Source organism: Gobius niger (genome assembly GCF_951799975.1).
Source record: "Gobius niger genome assembly, chromosome: 3".
Taxonomy (NCBI): domain Eukaryota; kingdom Metazoa; phylum Chordata; class Actinopteri; order Gobiiformes; family Gobiidae; genus Gobius; species Gobius niger.
The window spans coordinates 19,521,354-19,540,134 of record NC_136854.1 but is presented as its reverse complement, the minus strand read 5'-3'; the positions used below and the strand labels follow the sequence as shown (position 1 = coordinate 19,540,134).

Here is an 18,781-nt window from a genome sequence, read left to right as displayed (position 1 = left end):
ACCCCGTTAAGAGAGTGTGATTTCAATATTGTCAGGGCACATTGGGAGGGTCATTTCAAGAACCAGTGCGTCAGTAATTGGTTGTAGATTCTAAATTACATTTCATGTTCATTTTGCATTTCATTCTAGATACTGTGTTTTGTGATCAAGTTTTTAATTTGCAAATTTATAGCATAGTTATAACACATATGCAACCATGTGATATGCACATTTCCCACCCCTCCACTTTTACTCCCCTCCCTCTGTACCCCCGACAATGGGCTCCTGAAAATAACAAAGCTAAACAAGCTCCCCTTCATCCCTCCCTCCCCTAAACCCCCACTTCCCCTCTCCCACTGTCCAGGCACTAAAGTATACATTTCAATATTTCTTAAAGGCTAGTTCCCTCCATCAGAAGACATCCACAGGAATAGCAATACATACATAAGATTGTGTATCATGGTGAACCACAAAATAACAATAATACAAATACATAAAACTATGTATCATTTAGTAATAGAAAATAGATAGAAGAAGAAAGACAAATGTTGTACATGTTGTCAAGACAATTTTGACATTGTTTTAGCAAGTGTGTCCAATTAGTAATATTTACAACTTAATTGCTCTATGAATACGAGCTGCAGAAAGCTCCAGCTGCCAAATTTCTCTGTTTGAGGCACGCCACTCCCTCACACTCAGAGCTTCATGCTAGAAGTGTAATTTAGTTGAAGCAACCTCGGAGTGTGAGGGATAGCCAGTCCTAAAATGTTGGACAAAGTTCTAGTAACTTAAAATAGCTTTGTTGTTTTCAGGAGCCCATTGTTGGGGGTACAGAGGGAGGGGAGTAAAGTGGGAGTTAAAAATTGGCATATCACATAGTTGCCTGTGTGAACAACCATGTCATAAATCTCGGACCAATTGCTGACCAATCAAATAATATTTCTGGGGCGACAGTGAGACAGTGAGACAGTGAGTTGGGAGTTGGTATAGTGGGCCGTCTCATGATCGGTAGGTCCAGGGTTTGAATCCCAGCTCCTGCAGGTGCACACTGTTGTTGTGTCCTTGGGCAAGTCCCTTCCCCCACTTTGCCCCCAGTGTCTGCATACATTGTGTGAATGAGTGTGAATGGGTACGTGGTTCATTGCTGTAAAGCGCTTTGGGCCTGAAGGTAGAAAAGCACTTCATGAGTTGAGACCATTTAACATTTTCTCAAAAACAGTTTACTTCAGGACAGTCATATACCATGTGCCGGAAAGGTACCAACGGTGTTGTCTGAGCACTGTGCTCACAGTATGGATTATCTTTGAGCTTCATTTTATGTTATTTCCTCAGATGTAAATAAAATCTGTAGATGAGTTTATAATAGATCATTTGGTGGTTTAGATTCCTAGATGAGAGAGAAATATTACCACCCAAATTATCCTTTAAATCCACTTTCCAGAGCTGCTTTTGTGTTTATGTGATGATTCGACAACAGCTTTGTAAAGGTTTGCGACAACACCATTGTTGTTTCCTTTGCACAGTATATTATAAGTGGATGATTATTCAAATTACTTCCCCAAGGGGAACCTTGAGCTCACATTGCGGCCCTTGTACGTATAATTAAAGGTTGTGCCAGGGAGATTGAAAGAATATGGATCCCCTTACATTGCCACAGGGTGAATGATACAGGCTTTTTATCAATTGAAAGCGCATAATTATTAAAAAATAGGGGACAGCAGGTAAAATTTGTCACTCTTTTCCAATAAATGACTGTCTTTATTCTAGATACTGCTCAAAGAATGCCAAGTGAATATTTTTCCTAAATGTATCTCCACACACTTTGTCACCTGGCTATCAGGTGTATTTGATTCTTCTACACATATCGCTGACAGTGACGAGACAAATCCTAACATTGGTTCTCAGATTTCCCACGTCCTTTTACACATCTGGACTTTGGACATGTCTGGGAAATGTCTCTCATTTCTATCTACAGTATGAGCCGAAACAGCTGGAGACAACAGCTGCCCCATCGGAGCTGTCAGCGCAAGTGCGAGCGCAGACAAACGGGGAGATCCGTGTTTGCCCTGATAGCTGTAGATTTATATCAAAGCTCCGAGTGAATCCGGCTGGGTATGCGCGCGCTCTCCCCAACGCCTCTTCAACTCTGATGCCTTTTAAACGCGCCCGACAACGCCTGTCACTGCGGCTTCTGCCCTGGATCAGTTAGCGTTTCCCCCCGCCGTATTTGATCTCCAGTCTCCCGAGCCCACCTGCCTGTGCGTAGAACTGTGGACACCTTTGCAGTGCACTTTATAGCACTGTTTACCTCAACTGTCACCTGCTGCCATACTGCTAAACCGCGTAATCCATCTGAAGGAAGTGTTCAAAGGAATAAGATGAGGGTAAACAGTGAGGAGAACCGTTGAGAGCGCTTTGCTAATGCTGAGGATCATACTATTAAAAGAGTGGACGAATTTAAATTAAGCTTTCAATGCAAACCGCGAGCTTCATAGGCTTGGACATGACGCAGGTTAAAACAGTTCTTCTCTTTTGAAGCCTCTCTCATAGAGCGATGGGACCAGATCAGTGGGACATTGATCTGTAGGGTCTGGAAATCCTAATGAGGCTCGAGCGCACAGGCCTCCAAATGTGAAATGGCCTTGTGTGCGGAGTGTAAAGTGAGTGCATTTACATTCACAGAGCATACCTGGGCCGAGCTCCCAGCTCGATTAAGTCCTCACAGCAGGGTTTCTGACTTTGTCTGAGTTCATATGCATGACAGTGGGGCTGATCTGCTTTTCTGATCAGGTTTGTGGTTGTCCCCACTGAGAAATTAGTATCGTATTCAGCTCCTCCTCGTGCACCTACCAGCGTCAGGGGCAGGGAGAGCATTCTGAATAGCAACTTTATTCCAAAATGTCCAAAAAAGACCATGATGAATTTAACCCAAGTACCTTTAGCAGTTTTGGAGTGTATGAGGATGTTGTAAGGAAACACTTGAAAACCAAGTCACTAAGTCTCAAGGCCAAACATCTCAGCACACTTGGTCGAGAAAATATATTGAAGGAAAAGATGGTAACGCTAACAGATACAGGTTGAGAGAAGGTGGATTATACAGGAGTCAACAAACAGGGGCACGAAAACCGAGACGGAAAACTGGAAATTACCGTCATCATTACTTTGATAAATATATTCTCTATAGTTATTTAAAGAAGCGCAAAGTAACTTGTTTACCTTAATAAATCCTTTTCGTAGTCCCTCTGGGGTAATACAAGTGTTGATGGGATGATTGGGGGTCTTTCATCCCTTCCTGGTGTCTTAGAAAACTATGCTTGCAACTTTCCCTGCCGTCGGGTCGGAGGCGCAATACACACTAATAGAATCACGAAGAAGAAGCTAACAGGCTAACGGGCAAAGCTAACTGCAGGCTAGCGCCACTTTAGCCATATTTACAGCCAAGTTTGAGTGAAAATAAATATCTTCATAGTGTAATTGGGTTGTACAATATATATAAAAAAACGAAACATGCTATGACACCTGCAGTGGCGCTCGTGGCCTCTAGGGGCATGAGTTACTTAGTTCTGTTTTAACAAGGGATAAATCAACTCTTTGCTCACTTGTTTAAAATCATGAAGCAGTGGGCCAACACTCTCTTCTTAATAAGATAATTCCAATCTGCATTTACTTTTTGATTTCGGCAGATCACAAGCCCTATTCCCCGGAGATTTCCGCACAAAGCCCTCGCCGTGGAAAAGAAATCCTTGCGTGGTGTACAGAATGTGCAGACACAAGTGTAATTATTATTAAAGTAGTGGGAGGCAAAACTCTTCTAAGTGGCTTTTGCACAGAGCAGCACAGGTGATAATCGCATCACTCTGCCGCCTCTTCCCCCTGGAGACGCTGCGCCGCTCATCTGAATCATATGCGTAAGGGCTTAGGTATAAACCCCTCTGCCATTATCAGCCCTAATGACGACTTTTAGTCTTGCGTTTTTCTATAAGCTTCCACTGCAGGGACTGGCACTCCCTTAAGACCCCACATTATTTGGCGTTGTGAAGATGGCTATATAGAGGAATGCGTTTTATTGCCCACTATAAAGTGCTTTCTGGGTATTCATGCACTCAGCAAAATGTGTCAGCATCTCTATTTCTTTCCAAGCCATTATCCGCGTCTTCTTTTCTCGCTGGTCTTTGTTCCTTTGATGTACTGTGTGAAATGTGGCTGGATATGGCAACAACAATGCGTGCGTGGCATTTTATTTATATAGCAATGCCGTGATAAAAGTTTTCTATACCGTTGTTTATTCTCTCGAAATATTAGGAAGTGTAATGGTTGTGTTTTTGCCCATTTTTGTTCAGGGACTCGTTTTATACAAGGGCAATAAAGGCATTATATAGAGGCTGTATTTTCCAAAAAGAAATGCTTTCAGGCTTGTTCTCTCATCAAAAAGCAGAAACAAATAGGTCTATGTGATGCCGTAGCTTACAAAGCAGCTTTAAAATATCAAATAAGCAAATTATCATATCAGTCACTGTAACCACTAATACACAATGAAAAATAATATAATAACTGGTATATATATGAAGTGTGTTGTTCCTTTACTTTCTGACAATATCTTTTTTTTTTTTCTCCCATTTTTCCGTGTGTTCAGTGGCACAATAGTGCTCTTATCAACTGTACATGTTTTTTGAGTTTTCACAGCTCACAATTTTCACAGTGCTGCAGTTTTTGGCACTCGGTGGGTGTAACCGCAGCATCTGGAGAAGGAAAACTGTCCTCTTTTTTTTTTTCCAGTTATTTTTGGGTGCAATCTTCTCCAAATGTGTGGAGAGGTGCGAGATGAGGGTGCAACTTAAGCATTGGGTTTTTACATTGAAGGTGAAAACGGTACTAAGTGTGGATAAACAAATCGAGTAAACGTGATGTCTTTATAATTAGCATGAACCTGGCCCCCCATCATGCTCACATTTAAATGAAAAATATGTCTGTCGTTTGTGCTACGTCTGTGCTGTAAAAATCTTTGTTTGTGCTGTTATAGTTTTGGAGATATTGATGATTGTTTTTTGCCTGCAGTGTGTGTTGTCGTGCACTCCTGACACGTGCGCACGCTTCAGATGAGGACATGGACGCCTCAAGGCTCTAAAGTTTGTAATAGTTTAAAAAACGAACCAGCACAAACGGAAATCTTTACAGCACAGATGTAGAGGAAGCGCTTGACACCATTTTTTTTTTGTTATCCATTTTGGAGCTTTATAACGAGCAGGGTGACCTTAGATCTGACCAATAAAACAATCATCAATATCTCCAAAACGATAACAGCACAAACAAAGACTTTTACAGCACAAACGATTGATTTTTTTTTTTTTTCAGTATTTTTCAACATGATGAGGGGCTAAGTTCAGGGAAGTGTCTTTATATGCTACAACGTGCTTGTAGCCGTATTTGTTTGGCCAAGCTGGGGGGAAAAAGGGCCGTTCTTTAAACAGATGTGGGGAGTTGAGATAAGTAGCATCCTCAGATCCAACAGTTTGCTTATTAACCAGCTGAACAGGCTAGTTAACTTTTTAGTTTGGTATCTCCAGCTTCATCCAGCGTCTTAGATGAGCAATGGAAAGTACCATTCTGTTGCTACATATGAAGCAGGTGTAGGCAAGTTTTTCCTCACTGTCAAAAGACCAAGCCGAACTGGAGAAAATGCGCTTGGTTTAAGGGACTATAGGGAGTTTGAAAATGTTTAAACCAAGTATTTTCTACCCCTTACATGTTCCAGCCATGTCCTAATGTGCAGAATGAGCTCAGACCTGTTCACCCCAACTCTAAAATCCTGCACTGTCACTCAAAAAGGTGTCACTTCGGGTCCGAATTGCCGTCATGCAAGAGCTTAATATAGAAGGTGCAGTTACACACGTGGCCTGAGGTGGCAGTAGTGTGTATAAAATGGCCAACTTGCATCCAGCCCCTTTAAAGTGGGGGGCAAGAAGTTTTTATCTCTGATTTGGTAATAATCTTCCTCAAAGTCATCTCGAGGGCCAGAGGCTGTAATGCAGAGTTTGTGGGTCAACAGAGCAACTATCCATGAACTAGAAACTCTAGGTTTGGGTCTGCACTTCCCAGTAATCCAGACTTTTCTATTTGGTCTGTAAACAAGGCTTGCCCTGCCATATTTCGTAGCTTGTATTTTCTCCATTCTTGGCTGATGCATCATTCTGTCATTCTGCAGGCAAACAGTGCATGGGGCTGGTGGACTTGGACCGCTCGTGGGCAGCAGAGGCTCATGGGTACTCTGTGCGGGTTATGACCATGGAGCCAGAGAGCTGCTCGCCAAAAAACAACATGCTGGTGGGAAGACCGCGCCGCGCTGAAGAGGGCAAATAACTCGACTGCCGTTTCTGGATGGTCTACTGAGAAACCTTTGGAAACTTTTATATACTGTTGTTTATTGATTTATTTTATCTTGCTCATACAGCACCGCTACGTGAAGCTAACCTCCGAAGTCTTTACTATAACAGAGTGGGTTTGATTGACTAGTCATGTAAAACTGGGGCTTGGGAATTGTCTGTCTTTTATAACCTTGAGATGTTTGTTTACCCTTGTTTGATAATTCATATTCCAATTTCACCCTCAGGGGTTTTTAATTAAAAAACGCCTTTGTGTTAAAATGCTGATATGGTTTGTTTTCTTCACTAGATTTAAAAATACTTGCTTGTACATGAGTAAAAGAATTAGCCTCCATGTTTGTTTTAGAGATATTGTTATAAACACTGTCACATTCAGTTAATGTGACCTCTTAATCAAGCGCATTATCTACAGTTTGGCTTTACCCAAATCTTAAAGCTTCTCCACTGGAGCTTGACCTACAAAGCGGACCGTCTTGTTTTTGTTGCTTGTTTATTGTGTTTTTGTCACTTTTATTTTTGCGGCATTTTCATGTTTTTCGTCACTGTTTGGACTTTTTTGTTCAAGAAGCTTTTAGATTTGGGTAATGCCAAACTGGAGAAAATGTGCTCGGTTTTGGTGGGGGTTAAGAGGTTAAACAAATACTCAATCAGTCAGTCAATCTTTATTTTTTATAGCGCTTTTCATACATTTCATGTAACACAAAGTGCTTTACAGACTGACACCCTCCTCCTCCTACAAATACAAACACATTGTCACATTCAAACTCTCTCCACCGAACTCCCCAGAGGCACACCACACAAGCACATCACACACACCCAAGGTGAAACAATGGATGCAATGGACATAAGGCTGAGACAAGGCTGGGTGCAGATAAACCAGGTAAGGAAACACCATCCAAGGAGCCGTCTGCATCGGGAGCGGCTCCTCGGCTCCAGCCACCGGGCACCTAGAGAAGGCGCGGTAGACTCCATGCCTCCACCCAGACACCCACAGGACAGCAGCCACAGCCAACAACTGCTCCCATGGCAGAGGGCTCCTCCAGAGGAAACTGGGAGAGCATAAAAATTGTTAAAATAAATAAAAAGTAAAATCGAATAATAGCATCACTAAAATAAAACCGAGAGGTAAAATACATAAATACAAAATAAATATTAATGTAGCAGACCGAGGCAGTAGCCCACTTGTTTACTGCATTGCTTTACAGTGATCACAACGCCACTCTGAATTGTGGGTCAGAGAACCCAGTATTGACTTTACCCCACGCTAAGGTCACACAGGTTCGTTGGACTAGGTAGGACAGAGACAGGTTTATAAAAAATATATTGTTTTTATTACTTTGGATTTAAATATATTTTTAGTTCATTTGAGTTGAGAGCAGGTTACATGAGCGGTGCAAATACAAAACTTGCAGATTGAAATTAAAGAAAACAAAAACAGCAGAGAAAACCCATTGCTAGTCAAGTCCTTGCGGAACGGCTGGCGGCCCAGATTCAGCAGCCCCACGTGTCCATCACACCTTTTACCTGGAGTGACGGTCCAGCAATGGATGAGGGGACTGACGAGGGGCGGTGTGAGTCCGAAGCCCTCTGCCCTAACAGACCACTGCTATCAAAGAGGTCTCTGAATTTGGGCTGTGCAGGGTTGCGATGAGGGATCAACATAGCGACGAACAGACTTGCATTTTCTCAGAAGGAAGGAAGGACCCTGTTTGACAAGGTTAAGTTTTAGTTCAACATAAATTCGAAGCTACACAAGGTTTGTGAAGCGTCTGCAACAACATACCGTGGGATAAAAGCGAAGCGCTCACATTACGCACACCTGCGCGACACAGGGCTACGACCCTCCCCCATGGTGACAGCACCCGGAGAGCAGGACGCGCACTGGACCCCGCGCTAAAAACAACCAGGTTTTAAACTAACATACAAATAAAAGTAAAGGATGTTGTCACTTAACTCACCAAAAGCGCTATTGAATTGCTGGCTTTCCGCGCACAAATTCGGCCACTGAAGCGCATGTTTGGCCCAAGGTAGCCGGCCTAAACAGTGGAAGCCCTCGCTTCCTGTGTTCGGCCACGCAGCGGGTGACGTCAGAGGTGAGAGGTCGGGCTGCGTAACGAACCCTCCTTTTTATAGTGCGCCCTCTCACCTCGTCAGGCACTACGTGCAGGAGCGCAAAGGGCTACCCTGTCACATCTACCCCTCCCATTTGAATCGTCGTCCCGACGATTAACTGACGACCCGGCGACCAATTCAGCTCAAGGCCCGCCTATACACAAACACCACAAACGGAAGGGCGCTGTGAAAGCTCTCCACCCCCTTAATTTAAAATAAATGTCCGTGACTGGGACTATCCCGGTGCCCAACCACCGCACCGACATAAGCTACCGAAATGGAGTACAATACACGGGCGGAAGGGCGCGCTGAAGCCTTCCACTCCCTATTAAGGTTAAACTGACAGAGCTAGTCACCACGGATTCAATGGCCGCTGCAGTAACCCGGCAATACCCCAGAAACTCATACCGCCGACAGCACACTACACGGGCGGAAGGGCGCGTAAAGCTCTCCACTCCCAAGGGTATTAACCGACTATGGCTCAACCCCACCATATTGCCAGCAACTGGACCCCGGCCGCTTATGGCCACCCTGCACTGCATATAAAAGTACGAACACTGAGGGGATCATGCCACCCATAAATGCACCCCACCCGGAGGCCCTTACATACACACAGACTGCCATACCAATGACAGCCTCACCTCCCAATCTCAGCTGGCTCACCCCTGACGTCCACCCACGTCGCAATAGCAGAACGCACCCAAGGTTCCCGACGGGTCCTTCCAACCTCCCCTTCTGAGTTACAAAAGAACAAAAATAATTTAGGTTAAATAGCATGTGCAGTATTCTTCATCAGGCTGTTAACAGAGGCAACTATGACAGACCAAAACTAGTTCAGTGCCAACTTGAGAGGTACCATAATGTACAATAGCAGACTGCGTACATAAGCCTTTGTTTACAAAACAAAATGGCAACGAAAGCACTACAAAAGCAATCCACACAATGAAAATCATGCAATACACAAAAAGCTTAACATACAGAGGCTAAACCACACTTTTAGGTAAACCTCTATAAAAATTTGACACAGGCCAATGTTTACAAGTCCACATGAACCTCTTAAATGTTCTGATTAGAATAAAACAAACCAATGTCTCTGTCCAATTTAAGTCCGTCCAGCCAGACAACGCCAATTTGTAGCAGACCGAGGCAGTAGCCCACTTGTTAACTGCATTGCTTTACAGTGATCACAACGCCACTCTGAATTGTGGGTCAGAGAACCCAGTATTGACTTTACCCCACGCTAAGGTCACACAGGTTCGTTGGACTAGGTAGGACAGAGACAGGTTTATAAAAAATATATTGTTTTTATTACTTTGGATTTAAATATATTTTTAGTTCATTTGAGTTGAGAGCAGGTTACATGAGCGGTGCAAATACAAAACTTGCAGATTGAAATTAAAGAAAACAAAAACAGCAGAGAAAACCCATTGCTAGTCAAGTCCTTGCGGAACGGCTGGCGGCCCAGATTCAGCAGCCCCACGTGTCCATCACACCTTTTACCTGGAGTGACGGTCCAGCAATGGATGAGGGGACTGACGAGGGGCGGTGTGAGTCCGAAGCCCTCTGCCCTAACAGACCACTGCTATCAAAGAGGTCTCTGAATTTGGGCTGTGCAGGGTTGCGATGAGGGATCAACATAGCGACGAACAGACTTGCATTTTCTCAGAAGGAAGGAAGGACCCTGTTTGACAAGGTTAAGTTTTAGTTCAACATAAATTCGAAGCTACACAAGGTTTGTGAAGCGTCTGCAACAACATACCGTGGGATAAAAGCGAAGCGCTCACATTACGCACACCTGCGCGACACAGGGCTACGACCCTCCCCCATGGTGACAGCACCCGGAGAGCAGGACGCGCACTGGACCCCGCGCTAAAAACAACCAGGTTTTAAACTAACATACAAATAAAAGTAAAGGATGTTGTCACTTAACTCACCAAAAGCGCTATTGAATTGCTGGCTTTCCGCGCACAAATTCGGCCACTGAAGCGCATGTTTGGCCCAAGGTAGCCGGCCTAAACAGTGGAAGCCCTCGCTTCCTGTGTTCGGCCACGCAGCGGGTGACGTCAGAGGTGAGAGGTCGGGCTGCGTAACGAACCCTCCTTTTTATAGTGCGCCCTCTCACCTCGTCAGGCACTACGTGCAGGAGCGCAAAGGGCTACCCTGTCACATTAACAACAATTAAATATTGATTAAATAATTGTAAGGTGCAGAGATAAATAAATTGGCCTTGCAAGAATAAATATCAGTTAAAAGCTAAGCTATAAAGGTGGGTCTTGAGCCTGCTCTTTAAAACATGAACGTTCTCTGCAGCCCTGAGCTCCTCCGGCAGAGGCGAGGACCGTAACATTGGAATGACGCCGCGCTGTGAGCCTTTTTGTTGACTTTAGGATAACCAGGAGACGCCTGCCGAGTTAGAGTCCAGATTAAAATAATCTGATACTATAGATGTATTTATTTACCAGAAGCACCTATTGTTCCATGGCTCCTTTTTCTTCATTATACACTGTTTTGGCTAATGTAACTACTGTATGTAGATTACAACATTGTATGTATGTATTATAGTTCCTCAACACTTTTGGCACAAACAACTGTCATGAATGATACTTCAAAGTACTGTTTGTTTGCAAATTGTGTTCTGCAGGTTCAGAACAAAAAGAAAAAGCATCTGCAATGTGAGACAGCAAGTGTATGGTGAAATGTAGAGAGTGTTTGGGGAGCGACCTTGAAAGGCCTGGAGAGCGACTGGTAGGAGATGAATTTATAAGCCAATTACAGAACCAGCAGGCTGTTGTGTCATACCAAGAAAGTTCCCCACAACTTCCATTTTTGTCTGCCGGAGGCCTTTGGCTCTGAAACTCCATCTAGTCTTTGGCAGCGCCTTTAATTCATTTGCACTTAAGGATGACACTGAGCCAATCATTACCTGCCTCGCACACTCGCTTGTTTGCAAACGCATCGCTGCGTGTGCTGAGGAAATGAGAAAATGGCTTCAAACTCAATCACGTTATTTCAAGTCCGGCATTTGTCACGGCTCTACGGAGAAAGTGTGATTAAAGCTCATGAAGAATAGATGCGAATATGCTATGGATCCAGCAATGCATTCAGCCCAAATGAATATTTTATATCGCTGCCAAATAGGTCAGTGTGCTTGATGAGATGTAGAAATTTGAGAGCCTAAAACCCTGCAATTTAACTTCATAGTTTTAAGGTGAAGATTCATTAAGGTGATAATACCAAAAGACTTTACGGTGAAAAGCTTAACAAATCGTATACTTGCATTGATGATGAGTTGAAAATGTTTTATGCAAATCGAACAGTGGCATGGGAAACCAGCATCCATTTTCAAAAGACAAATTTGATTTGAATATCTGATCAATTTTGTGTCTCAGTAAATCAGATAATACGGGCTGCCAGTACAAAAATCAATTTTAGAAGCAAAATGTCATTACAAAGACAATAAAGTCTACTTAAGAATAACTTCATTAGGGCTGCACAATTAATCACGTGAGTTGCAATTTTAATGATCACTAATAATAGTAAAGCCTGAAATTATTAATGCATTTTGTCCTCTAAAAAAAAATCTCTCCATTGGTTTTTATTATGTATAAAATCCGCTAAGTCTGTAGTTTTGGCCTCTCTATAGACTTGCTCTGAAATGCATGAGTCTTGCATTATTTAGCACTTCATATTTGTCTTCTTTCCAGTGATACTACCCCATTGGACATTTTTAAAATGGGCACTGTGAACTCAATCTTGAAAATGGAAATTGTAAATGTAAATGCTATACTTAAAAGTAAAATTAACATTGTTTGCTTCCCAAAATTGTGCAGGCCTAGCTACTGTAGCGAGCAAACTGCCAACCCAGGAACCTCTCATTTCTGGGCAACTCGCTATACGTTCTGTGCCAATGTCACCGTCACAACAGTGTAATGAAATAATGCGCCTTGTTCTGCTACTTTCCCGATAAGTATGAAAACAAAACAACCTTGAAATCTCAATATTGCGAGAGAACTGCATGAGGTGTCCTTGTATGTGCAGTGTCTGGCCCTAAAGCAATATGGCGTGAACATGGATAGCTGTAACCGCCTTAAGCCTTCATTCCAACAGGTCAGGGCAGTCACTGATTTGATATGAAAAAAGAAAAAAGCCACCTTTGACTGTGGAGCTGAGAAAATCCTATAGACTATAGAGCAGCTTTTCCTATTCCCCATTCCGACCTGGGAAGGCTCATCGGAATTCCTGCCACAATCTGTCCAGAGGTGAAGTCCACGAGCCTCTTCCGTGGATTGGACTGATTTCAGAGGGAGCTGTCTGCCTCACTGCGGATACGTGTCTGATGCATAAAGGAATAAAGGGATAGAAGACAGATGGTACTGGATATGGATGGGCGCCGAATCGATTACATAGTAGTGATACCAAATGGCTACTTATTATGAAGTATTGATGTCGAGTATCCATACTAATTAGCACAATGTAAAACAAAATGTGCAGCAATTATTCTACAGATTATAAATAACCAGTTTTGGAAATGCATTTACACAAATACTACTATTACTGCCACTTCCACCCCCGTCAATTTTGTATATTGTTATTTATAGTTGGAATACTTTTTTTGGGTGGTCCCCACTTATTTGAAGGACTGTTTGAGGGTCAAGATGTGGTTTTAGGGTTAGAATTGGGTTTAGATTAAGGTTTAGGGATAGGATTAAGGTTAGGGTTAGGGTTAGGGGCTTTGGTTCAGGGTTAGGGTCTGGGTATGACTCACTAAGATAGAAGTACAAGATGTGTGTATGTTTGTGTGCGTGCGTGCGAGCGCGTGTGTGCGTGCTTGCGTGCGTGTGTGTGTGCGTGTGTGCGTGCGCGTCCTTGTGTTACCCTAAATGTTTTGTTGTTTACGTCCACAACAACTTATACTTTCACTGAGAAGGCTCTGCACCTGTTTAAAAACATTATTAAAGAGATTCTTACTACCTTTGCAGTCCTTCCATTAAGACTCAGAACTCTGGAGCGCTAAACTACCTCTTTATGTTTATGCACATTAAGTAGCCATGTGCTTTGGTGTGTGCTTAGCGTCAGGCCATCACAATAACACAATAGAGCAGGAAAAGGCCTTTAGACGCTGTGATTTTTAAAGGTTCTTAAATTGCAATCTCCTACTTGTACTTATTTTTTACTTTTATTTACTTCAAATAATCCACATTCACCAAGAGCTCAAAATGACATGCATGTCTTTCAACCTCCTCTATATGCATTTATAGACTAATGCCTGGGGCTAGAGTATAAAAAGTCTCTTCCTCCTTCCCCTTTTATTTCCATTATCATTAAATGTGAATTTTCTACATCTGATAGTTATTTCATCATGTTATTTATTATAACATAGTGATGACTAGGTTGTTTGTCCAGATGTTACAAATTGTGTGAGACCTTAGTCTTAAAATCATATTCAGTGTGTTCACAACTGGCTGTAATTCTGTATATTTAGCGATAAATGCCATGTCCTAACAAGGCCAATCGTAGTCACTGCATATGTATATTTTTGGAGTCTTTTCACAATATTCCTCCAAAATTACTGGCAAATTTATGCTTGCCAAAGATTGCGTCAATGCAATTCAACTTCTTTTCCCATTCCAAATGCAATACTTGCAAATGTGCCTCATTTAAATTTTAGCAGAAAATCATCTGTTGACTCCCCTCTCAACAGTCAGAAACAAATGTCGAAGGCAACCTGATTAATTTGTAGTCGATCATTTTGCAATTCATTACCAGACGGCCACTGAATTTCTTCCTTTATTTCCTCTCTTCATGTTTCTATAAGCTCTCAGTCTAATTGCATTATCACACTAATAATGTAACTTAATAATGTAATCACACACACTTTACAGAAACTGTTATGAACCACTTTCAGCTTCTAATGTCAGACTTTTTATTCAAGGGTACTTAGTGGCTCTACTGCAAATTAATATGGTTTGTTTGAGCCACAGAATCGGAGAGTGTGGCTTTCTGAATGGACGATCATCTTGAGACCACGTTGACACTTTACCTTTATAAGTAATTATTTGACGTGCATTTCTAGAATGTGCTGATCTTGACGTTAGATTCATCAATAATCATTCACGGTCTTAAAGTTCTGCTTCAGCTCCACTATTTGTTCCGAACAATTTGATCAAATCCAAAAAAGGCCCTTAAAAAGGCACATACCTTAGTACAATTTTGCCATTTCTGTTTCTGCTATTTCTGCCGAGCATGCTCTGCACTCATAATCTTTATCCCTATAGACTTCATTAAAGGCTGGATTTCCAAAAAGTTTTACAGTTCAACATTGACATTTCTTGAGACGCAGAGATTTGCTTTTTCATTTTGCATACTTCCCCTGAATATATATCAATATGTTTGGTAATGAGGTGCAACTCCAGTGACATTACCTGTGCCCATCTTTTAAAGTGTAATCCATCAGAATGAAATCCCATACTCGCAGTCATGGATATTTGAAGATTAATAGGCTAATTATCCACAGGCGGCGTTGACCCAATCAGCTGCCTGCGGGGCTGTTAGCGGGTTGCGGGGGAACATAGATTCGGATCAGATCGGTGACGGGGCGGAACAGGGAGAGAGTGCCATGTATCAAGAGCTGTCAGTGACAGTAAATCTCCTGCAGTAATGATATCAAAACACCAGCGCGTTCGTTTCCCACAGCAAAATCTACTCAAACACATTGATTTTGACCTTGTTTTCTCAGGTCGGCTATTACAACATCACACACTAGTTTATCCTTTTAGAAAACTGATACGCACTACTCTTTGTGTGCATCTATTTCTAAAGGTGCAGAGTTATCACTATATAAGATAAGATAAGATAAGATAAGATAAGATAAGATAAGATAAGATAAGATAATCCTTTATTGATCTCACAAAAGAGAAATTCACTTGTTACAGTCGGCGTTCAAGAAGATCACTCAGAGTTAATAAAGTGCAGCTGATGCAGAGATTATTGCACATGTTACTTTACAGTCTTATTGCACAGTCTGACAGCAGTGGGGATGAAGGCTTTGCGGTAGCGCTCCGTCCTGCACTGAGGGTGTCTCAGTCTGCCACTGAGAGAGCTGCACAGCTCTTCTACAGTCCCGTGCAGTGGGTGGGAGGTGTTGTCCATGATGGAGGTGAGCTTGGCTAACACCCTCCTGTCACTCACCTCCTCCACAGAGTCCAGGGGGGCAGCCCAGGACGGAGCTGGCCCTCCTGACCAGCTTGTTCAGTCTGTTCTTGTCCCGCTCTGTGCTGCCCGGGGCCCAGCACACGGCAGCGTAGTGGAGAGCAGAGGCTACCACAGAGTCATAAAAAGTCCTGAGCAGAAGCCTGCTCACTCCGAAGGACCTCAGTCTCCTCAGAAGGTGGAGGCGACTTTGGCCCTTCTTGTACAGGGAGTTGGTGTTGTGGGACCAGTCCAGTTCATTGTTGAGGTGAACACCCTGGTACTTGAAACTGTCCACCTCCTCAATGTCCTCCCCCTGGATGTTCAGCGGTGTGTGCGGTAGTGGCTTCCTCGTGAAGTCGATCACCATCTCCTTCGTCTTACTGATGTTCAAGCACAGGTGGTTGCGCTAACACCAGTCCACAAAGTCTATGATGACTGACCAGTACTCCAGGTCGTTCCCCTTAGACACACAGCCCACGATGGTGGAGTCGTCGGAGAACTTCTGGAGATGACAGCTGTCCGTGTTGTATGTGAAGTCCGATGTGTAGATGGTGAAGAGAAACGGTGAGAGGACGGTGCCCTGAGGGGCCCCGGTGCTGCAGACGACCACCTCAGACTCACAGCCGCACATACTGTGGTCGGTCCGTGAGGTAGTCGATGGTCCATGCGCTGAGATGTTCATCCACTCCCGCGTCTTCCACAGGACGGGGACCTTCTCCAGGCTCAGAGGACCTCGGAGAGCTGGTCTGCACAGGTCCTCAGCAGCCTGGGACTGATGTCATTTGGTCCTGCAGCTTTCCCCCGCTTCAGTCGCCTCAGCTCCCTCCTCACCTGGTCCGGTGTGATGGAGAGGGGGGAGTGAGTAGGGGACTGCCGGGGGTTGGGCAGGTGCTAGAGGAAGTCCGTATGGTGGGGGCTGGAGACGTGGGTGCAGGGAGGCTGGAGGCAGGTGAAGGTGGTCGGGGGAGGGGGGCAGTGTCCACTGGGCTGGAGACGTGTGAAGAGGAGGGAGTGGGGGGAGAATCAAACCGGTTGAAATGTTCGTTGAATTCATCCGCACCGCGCTGGTCTCCATGGTCTCTGGCACTCTGTCCAAAACCGGAGATGTTCTTCAGTCCCCTCCACACGTCCCGTGCGTTGCCCTGCGCCAGCTTCTGCTCCAGCTTCTCACCATAGTCCTTCTTGGCCTTCCTGATCCTCCACTGGAGTTCATGCTGGACTCTCCTCTGCTCCTCTCTGTCCCCTCAGTTGAAAGCCCTTTTCTTTTGGTTCAGGAGGGCTTTAAGTTCAGGGGTCACCTAGGGGTGGTTGTTGGAGAAACACCGTATCTTCCGGGTTGGTACAGTGTTTTCCACACAGAAGTTGATGTAGTCTGTGATGCAGTGGGTCAGGCCGTCAATGTCATCTCCATGAGAGCTGCAGATCATGTTCCAGTCTGTGGTCTGGAAACAGTCCCTAAGTCTCTCTTCAGCCTCTTCACCACACTTTCACAGGCCTCTTCTGTGCTGGCCCTCTTCAATCCGTTCTGGCTCGGCTCCCAAATATCCAGAAATTAAAATTGAAGCCATGGAATGCGCAAGGAATGTTCCTAAGAGTTATGATAGAGTTATGATAGCTGCTTCACACACGCGGGCGCATTACATACATCACGACCAAACGCTAGCGAAAATTAGATCCAGTTGTTTCAAAGGAGTTCCCCCCTCCCACCTGATAACGGAGCTCAATTGTGAAGGTCCAGACCCTTGTACAAAACGAAATGAGTACGAGGGTATGGTATAACCAGGCTAGGTCATCTCTAACTTCACCCCCGTGTGGGTCCATGAGGGGAGGAGAAGAGGCCAAATTAGAATATCACGGAAAAGTTTGTTTATTTCCATTATTCCATTCAAAACGTTAAACTTCCATAGACTATAGATTCAGGGCCCACAACTTAAACAATTTCAAGTATTTAGTTGTTTATTTGTACACAATTTGGGCTTCTAGCTCACAAAACCCACGAAAACAGGATTTCCAAAAAATTTACTACTGTGAAGAACTCACCATTTACTTGGTGTAAATGGTCCTAAATGGGGTTTAGGACCGGCAAGTTGGCTGGCCAGTCATGTACTGTGTTGGCATGGGCATCAAAGCAGGTTTTGGTGCTTCTGGCAGTATGGGCAGGGGCCAGGTCCTGCTGGAAGATGAAATCTACATCTCCATACAGATCCTCAGCAGAAGGAATCATGAAGTCACCTAAAACATTCCGGTAGACTGATGCGGTGCCCTTGGATTTAAGAAAGCAGAGTTTACCAACACCTGCACTGGACATTGCACCCCAAATCATGACTGACTATGGATATTTCACACTGGACTTCAAGCAGCTTGGGTTCTGTTCCTCACCTGTCTTCCTCCAAACCCTTGGACCTTGATTCCTGAATGAAAGGCACACTTTACTTTCATCAGAAAGAGGACCTCGGACCACTGGCCAACAGTCCAGTCCTTCTTCTCCTTGGCCCAGTTGAAACTATTCCTACGTTGGCTCAGGCTCAGAAGTGGATTGACCCAAGGAACCCGACAGTTGTAGCCTATCTCCCGAATGCGTCAGAATGCGGTGTTTTTTGAAGCTGTGACTCTTGCCTCATTCTACTCTTTCTGGATCTCTGCCAGATTCATGAATCTTCTCTGTTTGATGATCCGCTGAAGCCCACGGTCAGCTCTTCTGCTGGTGCATCTTCTCCTGCCACATTTTGCCCTTCCACTAGACTTTCCATTGATATGCTTGGACACAGCACTCCATGAACAGCCATCCTATGGAGGGTATCAAATTATGTACAAATACACAACTAAATACTTGAAATTGTTTAAATTGTGGGCCCTGAATCTACAATCTAGGGAAGTTTAATGTTTTGAATGGAATTATGGAAATAAATAAACTTTTCCATCCATCCATCAATTTTCTCCCGCTTTATCCGGGGCCGGGTCACGGGGGCAGCAGTCTCAGCAGAGATGCCCAGACTTTTCCATGATATTCACATTTTTTGGAAAGGGTCTGGAAGATAAGAACATATCTCAGTATGGAAAAACGGTGGCCTGTTCCTTTAAATGACTCTGACCAGGTGCTCCCTGCAAGGTTTCAGAGA

General features: G+C 43.9%; 1 protein-coding gene across 1 annotated transcript in view; it reads left to right on the top strand.

Annotated features, from left to right (window-relative positions):
* The window catches only part of gstcd (glutathione S-transferase, C-terminal domain containing), a 66,302-nt gene extending 59,891 nt beyond the window's left edge, over positions 1 to 6,411 (top strand). The window contains exon 12 of the mRNA XM_079553842.1: positions 6,182 to 6,411. Coding sequence (XP_079409968.1) covers positions 6,182 to 6,336 — 155 coding nt within the window. The 3' untranslated portion in view covers positions 6,337 to 6,411. The remainder of the gene's footprint in view (positions 1 to 6,181) is intronic.
* Positions 6,412 to 18,781: the final 12,370 nt, after the last annotated feature.